Here is a 12530-nt window from a genome sequence, read left to right as displayed (position 1 = left end):
TCCCCCTGGCTCAGCTCTGTCTGTGTGTTCTGGTCCCCCTGGCGCAGCTCTGTCTGTGTGTTCTGGTCCCCCTGGCAAAGCTCTGTCTGTGTTCTGGTCCCGCTGGCACAGCTCTGTCTGTGTGTTCTGGTCCCCCTGGCACAGCTCTGTCTGTGTGTTCTGGTCCCCCTGGCACAGCTCTTTCTCTGTGTTCTGGTCCCCTTGCACAGCTCTGTCTCTGTGTTCTGTTCCCCCTGGCACAGCTCTGTCTGTGTATTGGTCCCCCTGGCGCAACTCTGTCACTGTGTTCTGGTCCCCCTGGCGCAGCTCTGTCTCTGGGCCTCAGCATCCATCTCTCTGTCATCACCCCAGCCCTGTGTGTGTTAGACCTGCTCTGCTGAAACAAACTGACATGGAGCTGACAAGGAGCAGTGCATTAGAAGTCATTCTCTATTCCACACATAGGCTGAGGTTACTTATAGAATGTTTAATATGTGCAAGGCTGTTGATGCAAATGAGTGCTGGAGAGTGGTTTGTTCTTGCCTGGCTACCCATCCACATCTGTCCGGCCAAATGCCACACCCACTAACATTTTTTCTCCACGATAAGTTTGGATTTGAGAATGCTGATGGGTTGGGCCAGAGCTGGCTTACACAAATCATGAGTCACAGATTTTTTTTAAAAATAGTAGTAAATAATAAATAAATAATAAATGTAATTAATTAAATGATAGTATATTTTTTTATCAATATCTACTTGATTAAAATGAGCATTTAAAAAGCAGTAGCACTACTCTCTTTTTGTCTGGTCACCACATGGCCTCCCGAGTGGCCAGCGGTCTAAGACACTGTATCTCAGCAGTGTCTTACAGACCCTGGTTCGATTCCAGGCATGTTTCACAACCGGCCGTGATTGGGAGTCCCATAGGGTGGCGCACAATCGGCCCAGCGTCGTCCGGGTTTGGCCGGGGTAGGCCGTAAATAAGAATTTGTTATAATTTTCTATTATAAGACACACAAGTCTACATGCACATTTGACATTCTCTGTTTTTATGTTCATGAGTTTCTTTCCTCCTCTGTTCACAGACCAAGCCCAGGAGAACAGTGCTGGAAAGAAGTGAGTAGGTGGTGGTATGTCAGTCTGATCCCATGTGATCTGAGGGTAGTTTCCTGGTGTGAGGCTGATGCTGTTGTTGTTACTGTTACTATGTTGGGTTGATCAGAGCTTTCTGGCACTCCATGTCTCATCCTGCATGCCACAGGAGCTTCTCATTATTGGGATTCCGAGTTTAGCCCATACTTCCTTATCCATGAGACGCTCAGTATCACGCTTAGTTTAAGGCTTCATTACAGGAAGCCACATCAGAGGAAACCCTAGTGGAAACTGCTCAAGCAGGGTTAGCTGGGCTGGCCAACCCTCATAGCCCTTTAGAGCTGGGGGTTCTGGGGGTTCTCAGGTCTGTGTTCTGCCCCTATTCATCTTCATCTGCAGTAAATGCACCCTGCTGCTCTCCCAACCAAAGCCCCGGCCAATCAGCATGTCACGAAGATGGATTGTGGGTAATTAAGTGGGATTGTGGGTAATCAGGGCCTGCCAGGAGGAGACTTCCAATCTCTCCTTCTTAGAGAGATGTGGTTTACAGACAGCATCCTTCAGACAGAGCTCTCCTGTCAGGAAGTACAACCACTGGCAAATCTGACTCTTTCTTTATTTTTCATTTATTTCCTACATTGTCTTGTTTTTCCCTCTACATTTCTTGTCTATTTCTTTTTCTTTACAATGTCTTTATTTCCTTTCTTCCTGTCTGCTCTCCTGTGTCCTCTCCTTTCTTCCTCCTTCCTTCCCTCCATCTCCCCTCCTTTCCTGTGTCTTGGGGTGTGTTAGGGTGAACAAACCGGATCCAAAGGTTGTGGGACAACAGTACAACAAGCTGAGAGACTGGCACCACAGTGTTTCGGCACGCACACTCAACGTGCAGTAGACTGTAGTTTGCTGTGCCCAGTAACATCTCTCTGCCTGTGTTTTATTCATTTCAATCAGCCTGTAGTTAACTAGAAAGACAGTCTCAGATCTCACATTATAGCAGTCTGAGATTTCACATTATACCTCACCACCTGTGCCTTGTCCTATACCACATCCCTTTAAGTAGTTACTGGAATTAGTTAGTACGTTGCTGTGTCTGTGTGTGTACAGTGAGCCTGTTGGTGTGTTAGGGGAGTGTGAGAGTGAGTGTGTGAGTGAGTGTGTGTGTGTTTGAGTTAAAAACTCTCCCTTAGTTTACCTTGCCTTAGTACATACACACAATGGCCAGGTTATTAGGTACCACGCCGTTGGCACGTGACCATGGCTTGCTATATATTGCAGGCAGACAGGCATTGAGGCATTCAATAACTGTTGGATTAGATTTGGCAAAACAAGTGACCTAAGTGACTTTGAGAGTAGTATGATCGTTGGTGCCAGGCGCTTTTCACGCTCGCCAGTGTCTAGGGTTTACCGAGAATGGTGCGACAAACAAAAAACATACAACAGCTTGTTGATGAGAGAGGTCAAAGTAGAATGGCAAGAATCGTGTAGGCCAACACTGGACAATTGAGGAGTGGAAAAACATTGCCTGGTCTGACAAATCCCGCTTCCTGTTGCGTAATGCTGATGGCAGAGTCAGTGTAAGCAGCATGAGTCCATGGACACATCCTGCCTGGTGTCAACGGTACAGGCTAGTGGCAGTGGTGTAATGGTGTGGGGAATATTTTCCTGGCACATGTTGAGTCCCGTAATACAAATTGAGCAATGTGTTCATGCCCCGAAGAATGCAGGCTGTTCTGGGGTCAAATGGGGGTGCGACCTGGCTACATGGGTGTACCTAATAAACGGGCCACTGAGTGTATCTTGAATATTGAGATGAAATCTGCACATTATCATCTGTAATATACAACTTTTTGTGTTTATTCTGTTTGTTTCTACTTCTGTTCCAACTTCACTATCCTCCAACTTCATTCTGATACTTTGTGTGTATCTTTGTATTTTATCTTCATTTTGTTTCATTTTATACACTAACCATATTCATTTTGCTTGAGGATTGTAACTGCTTATATATCAATAAAGTTGTATCCTTTTCTCAGCTGTTCTTCATTTCCTGTCCCCTTCTCCGTTTCCCTTGAGCTTCCTTTTCTGTTTCTTCTTCTGCTATGAAGTACAGTATCTAAACACTTGACTGTGCAGTAGGTGCTCAGTTGGTAGAGCATGGCACATGCAAAGCCAGGGTTGTGGGTTCGATTACCACACTGGACCAGTACAAAAAAGTATGAAAATGAATGCACTCACTACTGTAAGTAGCACTGAATAAGAGCATTTGCTAAAAAATGCTTGGTCTATAGCAATGGATCCTTATCATCTGTAGAGGGCAGTATCCTCAAGACATATTTAAATGACAGCGTAGCTGACCAATTTTACATTCAGACAACTCAATATGAGCTTTTGCCTAAGGGCAAGTCTTTCTCACCTGGGATTCGAACCAGCTACGTTTTGGATACAGCTTGCCCATACTGAGCGTGCTTGCTCCAAACATTGTCTGAACACCACTACTAGTACAGACCTAACCATGGTGGTTCAGGCACTAGAGATAAGCATTATTTATAGAACCGTCAATGTCATGGAGGGCAACGTTGCAGAGTCTGAAAGAACAAGACAATTGTGTTGTTATGAGCAGCTCCACTGCATACATTATGTCACTGAAAGAGAGTAAGGATGGAGAGAAAGAGAGAAAGAGAGAGATAGAGACCATGCCAACTCTAATTGTGTTCCTGTTTTCCTTATTGATGCGCCATCTGGACACTGGGTTGTATCATGTATCCTTATTGATGCGCCATCTGGACACTGGGTTGTATCATGTATCCTTATTGATGTGCCATCTGGATACTGGGTTGTATCATGTATCCTTATTGATGCGCCATCTGGACACTGGGTTGTATCATGTATCCTTATTGATGCGCCATCTGGACACTGGGTTGTATCGTGTATCCTTATTGATGTGCCATCTGGACACTGGGTTGTATCATGTATCCTTATTGATGCGCCATCTGGACACTGGGTTGTATCATGTATCCTTATTGATGCGCCATCTGGACACTGGGTTGTATCGTGTATCCTTATTGATGTGCCATCTGGATACTGGGTTGTATCGTGTATCCTTATTGATGCGCCATCTGGACACTGGGTTGTATCGTGTATCCTTATTGATGTGCCATCTGGACACTGGGTTGTATCATGTATCCTTATTGATGTGCCATCTGGACACTGGGTTGTATCGTGTATCCTTATTGATGCGCCATCTGGACACTGGGTTGTATCGTGTATCCTTATTGATGTGCCATCTGGACACTGGGTTGTATCATGTATCCTTATTGATGTGCCATCTGGACACTGGGTTGTATCATGTATCCTTATTGATGTGCCATCTGGACACTGGGTTGTATCATGTATCCTTATTGATGTGCCATCTGGACACTGGGTTGTATCATGTATCCTTATTGATGTGCCATCTGGACACTGGGTTGTATCATGTATCCTTATTGATGTGCCATCTGGACACTGGGTTGTATCATGTATCCTTATTGATGTGCCATCTGGACACTGGGTTGTATCATGTATCCTTATTGATGTGCCATCTGGACACTGGGTTGTATCATGTATCCTTATTGATGCGCCATCTGGACACTGGGTTGTATCATGTATCCTTATTGATGCGCCATCTGGACACTGGGTTGTATCATGTATCCTTATTGATGCGCCATCTGGACACTGGGTTGTATCATGTATCCTTATTGATGCGCCATCTGGACACTGGGTTGTATCATGTATCCTTATTGATGTGCCATCTGGACACTGGGTTGTATCATGTATCCTTATTGATGCGCCATCTGGACACTGGGTTGTATCATGTATCCTTATTGATGTGCCATCTGGACACTGGGTTGTATCATGTATCCTTATTGATGTGCCATCTGGACACTGGGTTGTATCATGTATCCTTATTGATGCGCCATCTGGACACTGGGTTGTATCGTGTATCCTTATTGATGTGCCATCTGAACACTGGGTTGTATCATGTATCCTTATTGATGTGCCATCTGGACACTGGGTTGTATCATGTATCCTTATTGATGTGCCATCTGGACACTGGGTTGTATCATGTATCCTTATTGATGTGCCATCTGGACACTGGGTTGTATCATGTATCCTTATTGATGTGCCATCTGGACACTGGGTTGTATCATGTATCCTTATTGATGTGCCATCTGGACACTAGGTTGTATCATGTATCCTTATTGATGCGCCATCTGGACACTGGGTTGTATCATGTATCCTTATTGATGCGCCATCTGGACACTGGGTTGTATCATGTATCCTTATTGATGTGCCATCTGGACACTGGGTTGTATCATGTATCCTTATTGATGTGCCATCTGGACACTGGGTTGTATCATGTATCCTTATTGATGCGCCATCTGGACACTGGGTTGTATCATGTATCCTTATTGATGTGCCATCTGGACACTGGGTTGTATCATGTATCCTTATTGATGTGCCATCTGGACACTGGGTTGTATCATGTATCCTTATTGATGCGCCATCTGGACACTGGGTTGTATCATGTATCCTTATTGGATATACTGACCATGGTTTTCATCAGACACAGCTTTTAATCCAATCATCTCTCCTCTTAATTGGCCTGATGGTTGAGTGTGTCTCTTCATGCTAATGAATTGTAATGATTAGTGCCTGGGCTGGATGTGACTCTCACATAATGAGCCCAGGGTTTTTTTTGTCTTCAAAACAGCTCTTCCAATGCACTTCTATTTCCAACAACTATTTCGTTATTTTTGGGCATGGTCTGCACATTGTTTCACATAAACATGCACTTGAACAAGAAGAGAACCACATATTTTATATTGGGGGTAGGAGAGGATGCAGAATGTGGGAGTTTTACTAACGCCGAAAATAATGAAGTAAGTCTGCATAGTTTTTAGTGGGGAGGCGTGTTGTAATGGAATGACATTCTAACAGCTGAGAGGTGTTCTGAGTCCTGGATTAAACTCATACTGTACTGTAACCATGGCTGAGGTTGCCATAACAAACATGGCCTGGGCCCGAGGGAGAGACTGACAGGCCTCAGTTGGCACAGCCTGGTGATGTGAATAGTCCTGAATAAACAACACCAACCCTACCAGAACCTGGGAACCTTGAATACTATAAAGGAAAAGCATTTCTGAAGTATGATGGAGTGTCTGAGTGTGTGTATGTGTGTATTTATATTTGTGTGTGTGTATGTGTGTAGGTTTTTCGGTTTTACTATCCTTGTGGGGACCAGAAGTCCTCACAAGGATATTAAAACAAGGACAATTTGGACAAGTTGGGTCATTTCGCAGGAAAAAGGCTATTTTAGGCTTAGGGGTTAGGTTTAGAGTTAGGGTCACAATTAGGGTTAGGGTTTTGAGTTAAGGTTAGGGTTAAGTTTAGAGTTAAGGTTAGGATTAGGTTAATGGCACAGGAGGTTGGTGGCACCTTATTTGGGGAGGACGGGCTCATGGTAATGGCTGGGCGGAATAGGTGGAATGGTATCAAATACATCAAACACATGGTTTCCATGGTTTCCAGGTGTTTGATGCCATTCCATTCGCTCTGTTCCAGCCATTATTATGAGCCGTCCTCCCCTCAGCAGCCTCCACTGGTTAACGGTTAGGGTTCGGGGTTAGGGAAATCAATTGTTTGGTCCCCACACGGATAGTAAAACAAGCGTGTGTGTGTGTGCGTTCAAAGGTGTTCATGTGTGTCCATGAACAATGACCTATAAGCAGTACTTTTCTGTTCTCCAGTAAAGTTGTTGAGAATGCCCCGCCCAGTGTCCACATCACAACATCAGTGAAGACCATGACCAAAGTCCCAGGAGCCCCCAGGAATGGCAACAGTGTCCCCCCACCCGCCTTGAAGACCCCCTCTGCCCAGGTCAAACCCTCCTGGCCAGCTGGAGGCTCAGCAGGTACTGTAACACCATGACACTACCACTATGGTGTTCTCCTGACTGTCTCCAGAGGATTCTGTGCTTAGGTTCACTCACCTGGCTGTGTTTACACATTCTGATGATGTTTCTGTTATTGTGTGTGTCCTGCTGCTAAGATAAAACAACGTCTTCGCTTGAAGCTGGGTTATATTACAGCCTTTGTTGAACATGGATGAGTCAGAAATGCTAATATATATATGTATTTTTCTAAGTTGAGAGCTCTGCCCTTTACTCAAACATTTATTTAGGAGAAGAATGTTTATGTATATGACTGAAATGTGAGGTCATCTAGTAGCTTTATTAACCATTGGCACTGGCTTTAAATGCCATGGCTGCATAGACTCACAGGCAACAGTACTCAGTAACTGTTACGTCATGTAGCAGCTTCTCTTGACCTGCAGGGGGCAGACCTGTGCTGTTACTGGAAACCCTGACCATTGAATCAGTGCTTTTATTAGAGCAGCATAAAGCTCTATAAAACGAGCTGTATTCAGCTAATGAGCTCAAATTATAGGCTCCTTTCCACAATTCCTGAGTGAAAACGTCGAATTATATATTAGATGTTCTGCTCTTTAATAAACAGAGAAGATTCAGGGTCTGTGAGAACTGTAGTTTTCTCTGTAGAAGTCATTAGGAGTCATTATTACTAAGATTACTATTGCAGTATGTTCTCATACATAATAGGAATATACAATATATGGCCTTTACAGAGCTGTGTGAGGCGAGAGAGGTCCTATGCTTACCTACTGCCTCCCTGGGGACCTCTTAAGTGAGAGTTGCTGAAAGGGGGTGTATGAGAGACCACAGATACCTCTCTGTTAGATAGAGTATGTATCAGATTTACGCTTACATGACCTTGTGTTCACAAACACATACCTCATACTGACTGTGTGGAACCAGGCCAGATGCATGGTGTGTTATGTGTGATTCTACCATTCCCCCTGCTAGTGCTAAATATGTAATGTTTTTCATGGCAATTTTCATAGCAGCAGGCAGGACCACAGGAGGTTGGTGGCACCTGAATTGGGAAGAACCATCTCGTTCTAATGACTGGAGCGGAATCAGTGGAATGGTATCGAATACATTAAACACATGGTTTCCAGGTGTTTGATGCCATTCCATTCGCTCTGTTCCGGACATTATTGTGAGTCGCTCTCCCCTCAGTAGCCTCCACTGGGCAGGCCAGGAAGGTGTTGTGGTGTGTTCCATGGGTCTGTGTGTGTGTGTTACTGTTCGTGTGAGAGAGCACTATGCCCTCTGTCCGCCATCTGTGTAAAAGCCAGGCAGCATTGATGACAGAAGGTGATACATCTCCCAGATGAGTGTTGAGAGATGAGTGTGGTCTTAAAAACTCATCTATCCAGCATCCCTCACCTCCCTCCTTCCATTGCTCCCTCCCTCCCTGCCACCATGCCCTCCTGTCATTGTGTCAACCAAGAACATGTCCCCTAAGCCCTGGGACTGGGCTAGACACTGCTGCCTCTAAACGGTCACTCAACAGGACATTTAAAAGACCAACTTAACCAGATGTGGTTGAAGAGGTAGTTTGATGGACCTGGACCAATGGTTTGGACCAGGGGGTTTTGCAGCCCTGCTGTGGAGATCAGTGAAACAGAGATAAAAATCTCCAGTGTTCCCTTACAGCCTGCCCAAAGCCTCTTCAGGGGTTAGTTAGAGCATAGAGCCAACATACAGTGACAATGTCATATACAGTTTATGCTCTCTCTCTCTCTCTCTCTCTCTCTCTGTCTCTCTCTCTCTCTCTCTCTCTCTCTCTCTCTCTCTCTCTCATCTCTCTCTCTCTCTCTCTCTCTCTCTCTCTCTCTCTCTCTCTCTCTCTCTCTCTCTCTCTCTCATCTCTCTCTTTCTTTTCCTCTATCTCTCTCATCCACTCTCTGGCGCCCGCATCACTCTCTCTGTCTCTCTCTCATTCCCTCTGGCTCCCCCCAACTCTCTCTCTCTGTCTTTCCCATGGATGTCCTCTCCTCTCCGCTCTTCTCCCTTCTCTGCCAGTCCCCAGTCATGTTTATTCAGCTCGTTTGCTCTCCACTATGAGAAAATCGAGGGGGCACTTGCTCTCTGACCCCCCAGTCCACCGCTCTTTGATTGGGTTCTCCTTTTCAATAGAGTCTCTGTATCCCTCCACCCCTCACCCCACCCCAGAGTCTGTAGCTCTCCACCCCTCACCCCACCGAGGGCAGACATCTTTGATCTCAGCCTGGATGTCTCTATGCAGCCAGAGAGAGAGGAGAGAGGGAAGAATGGCGAGAAGGGGAGAATTGTCTCTTCTTCGCCACTCCGCGTTCTGAGGGGCTGGGGGTGTTTTGTCAGGTGTCTCCTCTGGCTATGGTAATGTTGTTTCTTCACCCCGGTGGGGAAGATTGATCCATTGTTTGGGTGGTGTGGAGTGGATCTGCCCGACACAGCTGGCCCATGCTAAAGACAGGGAGGTCACAGCTAGATCTAATACATTCTGTCAGCAAGCAGCAAGCAGCATACTCATTCATACCTGATCACACCTGCCCACCCACTCCTAAGCTAAGATGTTTTTAGGTTTAGCTAGCAATGCACACAGCCATGTAAATATAGCTACTGTACTGCTCTGCCTGTCTGCAGTACGTTGTTAGTGTTTTGATTACATGATACAGCAGTTTGTGAATGTTTTTATATAGCTCAAATGGATGTGATTTTTTGTTTATCTCTGTATGGTGTGATTGAAACAACTGGCCCATGGTGTATTTTCTGTTGCTTTAGGTTTCTCTAAGGGTGGCGCTGGGCGGGTCAGCAACACTGCACCAGTACCCACAGTACCCAAAGTTTCTGACCGCCCCGCCCCCCAGGCGCACCCCAAGGACCAGAACTCCCTGGTACAGCGGGCCGAACACATCGCAGCGGGAACACGCACCCCCATGTGTGGCCACTGTGACAAGGTCATCAGGTCAGTACCAACAGTCAGTATGGGAAGCCACGTGTTGACTTATGGTCAAAAGTAGTGCACTATACTGGCGCAGTGGTCTAGGGCACTGCATCGCAGTGCTAGCTGCGCCACCAGCGTCTCTGGGTTCGCGCCCAGGCTCTGTCGCAGCCGGCCGCGACCGGGAGGTCCGTGGGGCGACGCACAATTGGCATAGCGTCGTCCGGGTTAGGGAGGGTTTGGCCGGTAGGGATATCCTTGTCTCATCGCGCTCCAGCGAGTCCTGTGGCGGACCGGGCGCAGTGCGCGCTAACCGAGGGGGCCAGGTACACGGTGTTTCCTCCGACACATTGGTGCGGCTTCCGGGTTGGAGGCGCGCTGTGTTAAGAAGCAGTGCGGCTTGGTTGGGTTGTGCTTCGGAGGACGCATGGCTTTCGACCATCGTCTCTCCCGAGCCCGTACGGGAGTTGTAGCGATGAGACAAGATAGTAATTACTAGCGATTGGATACCACGAAAATTGGGGAGAAAATGGGATATAAAAAAAAAAAAAAAAAAAAAAAGTGGTGCACTATATTAGAATTTTGGACACAGCCTAATCCTAAGGGTTTACGTCTGATTAGTTTAGTCCCTTTCAAATACATCTGAAATTGATAAAGTGGTGTTTAAAGTTAATTTTACCAAAAAAGTCAACCTCTCTTTTTGTCTTGTTACCCTGACCTCTGACCACTTCCTATCTTCCACAGAGGTCCTTTCCTGGTGGCCATGGGCATGTCCTGGCACCCTGAGGAGTTTAACTGTTCCCACTGCCACGCGTCTCTGGTGGAGTCTGGCTTTGTGGAGGAGAGGGGAACAGTGTACTGTGCTCACTGCTATGAGAAGTTCTTCGCCCCTACCTGCACCAGCTGCCAGCAGAAGGTCCTGGGGGTGAGTGACATACTTTAGGAGACAGTATAGTATCTTGGCTTGTCCACCTTGCTCAACTATCTTAGCTTCCTCTTCTAATGCACAGACACATATTGAAATCAAGTTATGGCATTATGACAGTAATATCATTCCCTATAATCCCTTGTATTTTTTTTTACAGGAAGTCATCAATGCCCTGAAGCAGACATGGCATGTGTACTGCTTCCTGTGTGCGTCCTGCCAGCAGCCAATCAGAAACAACACCTTCCACCTGGAGGACGGGCTGCCATACTGTGAAAGAGGTGAGAGGTCACAGCAAGCAAGGTCTTAGGGAATGAACGGCACTGTGAAATGATTTGCGTCATGAAAGTAACATTATACTGACCCTCTCCCATTCAGACTACTATCAACTCTTTGGTACCAGTTGCCATGGTTGCGACTTTCCTATCGAGGCAGGAGACAAGTTTCTGGAGGCGTTGGGATTCACCTGGCATGATACCTGCTTCGTGTGTGCAGTAAGTCAGTCTCCCATGGAGCAATAGAGGGAGAAATGGAGAGAGAGAGAGAGGGAGGCATGGAGAGAGAGAGAGAGGGGGGGGGGCATGGAGAGAGAGAGGGAGGCATGGAGAGAGAGAGGGAGGCATGGAGAGAGAAAGAGGGAGGCATGGAGAGAGAGAGAGGGAGGCATGGAGAGAGAGGGGGGCATGGTGAGAGAGAGGGAGGCATGGAGAGAGAAAGAGGGAGGCATGGAGAGAGAGAGAGGGAGGCATGGAGAGAGAGAGAGGGAGGCATGGAGAGAGAGGGGGGCATGGTGAGAGAGAGGGGGGCATGGTGAGAGAGAGGGGGGCATGGTGAGAGAGAGGGGGGGGCATGGCGAGAGAGGGGGGGATGGAGAGAGAAGGGGGCATGGAGAGAGAGAGAGGAGTAGATAAAATAGAAGGGTTGTAGCACTGACACTACTGTACTCTGTCTGTCTATTTCTAGGTCTGCAACACCAGTTTGGAGGGCCAAGCCTTCTTCTCTAAAAAGGACAAGGCTCTGTGCAAGAAACATGCCAATACAGTCAAGATCTGACCCACCCTCAGGAGTGAAGAACAGAGTTGTTGATATTTTTTGGTAGTTTTAAAAGATTGATTTATCTGATTATGACTTTTATTAAGAGATGTTTGGTTATGGGGATTTAAGCTTTATTTCATCTTCTCTGATGTATCTGTGTGTGTGTGTGTGTGTGTGTGTGTGTGTGTGTGTGTGTGTGTGTGTGTGTGTGTGTGTGTGTGTGTGTGTGTGTGTGTGTGTGTGTGTGTGTGTGTGTGTGTTAATGGAACTGTGTGTGTGTGTGTGTGTGTGTGTGTGTGTGTGTGTGTGTGTGTGTGTGTGTGTGTGTGTGTGTGTGTGTGTGTGTGTGTGTGTGTGTGTGTGTGTGCGCGCGCGCGTGTGCGTGCGTGCGTGCGTGCGGTGTGGGTGTGTGTGTGTATAGTTTACCATTCACCGCTTGTGCCATATAAAAGGGGAAAATATTTTGCTAAAATGAAGGTATGAAAAAGTACCTAGTGTCTTTTCTACCGATTTAGATTCATTAGTTATTTGGAGATTTGTTGAAGTCAGACAAAGTGCATGATGGGAGAAAGTATGTTGACTTGAAGGGAGGTATGATTTTTCATGAAATATCTGATTGA

General features: G+C 46.4%; 1 protein-coding gene across 2 annotated transcripts in view; it reads left to right on the top strand.

The window, feature by feature from the left end:
- LOC120045008 (PDZ and LIM domain protein 7-like) overlaps window positions 1–12133 on the top strand; it is a 101305-nt gene extending 89172 nt beyond the window's left edge. Inside the window, exons 7-13 of one of the 2 annotated variants that reach the window (XM_038989813.1) lie at window positions 1065–1095; window positions 6852–7015; window positions 9791–9974; window positions 10695–10875; window positions 11036–11156; window positions 11254–11369; window positions 11839–12133. In XM_038989813.1, the coding sequence (XP_038845741.1) occupies window positions 1065–1095; window positions 6852–7015; window positions 9791–9974; window positions 10695–10875; window positions 11036–11156; window positions 11254–11369; window positions 11839–11928 (887 nt within the window). In that variant the 3' untranslated portion in view covers window positions 11929–12133. The remainder of the gene's footprint in view (window positions 1–1064; window positions 1096–6851; window positions 7016–9790; window positions 9975–10694; window positions 10876–11035; window positions 11157–11253; window positions 11370–11838) is intronic. The other variant, XM_038989814.1, reaches the window with a different exon arrangement.
- Window positions 12134–12530: the final 397 nt, after the last annotated feature.

Source organism: Salvelinus namaycush, chromosome 3 (genome assembly GCF_016432855.1).
Source record: "Salvelinus namaycush isolate Seneca chromosome 3, SaNama_1.0, whole genome shotgun sequence".
In the NCBI taxonomy this organism is placed as follows: Eukaryota; Metazoa; Chordata; class Actinopteri; order Salmoniformes; family Salmonidae; genus Salvelinus; species Salvelinus namaycush.
The sequence above is the reverse complement of the archived record's forward strand: the minus strand, read 5'-3'. Positions and strand labels throughout refer to the sequence as shown.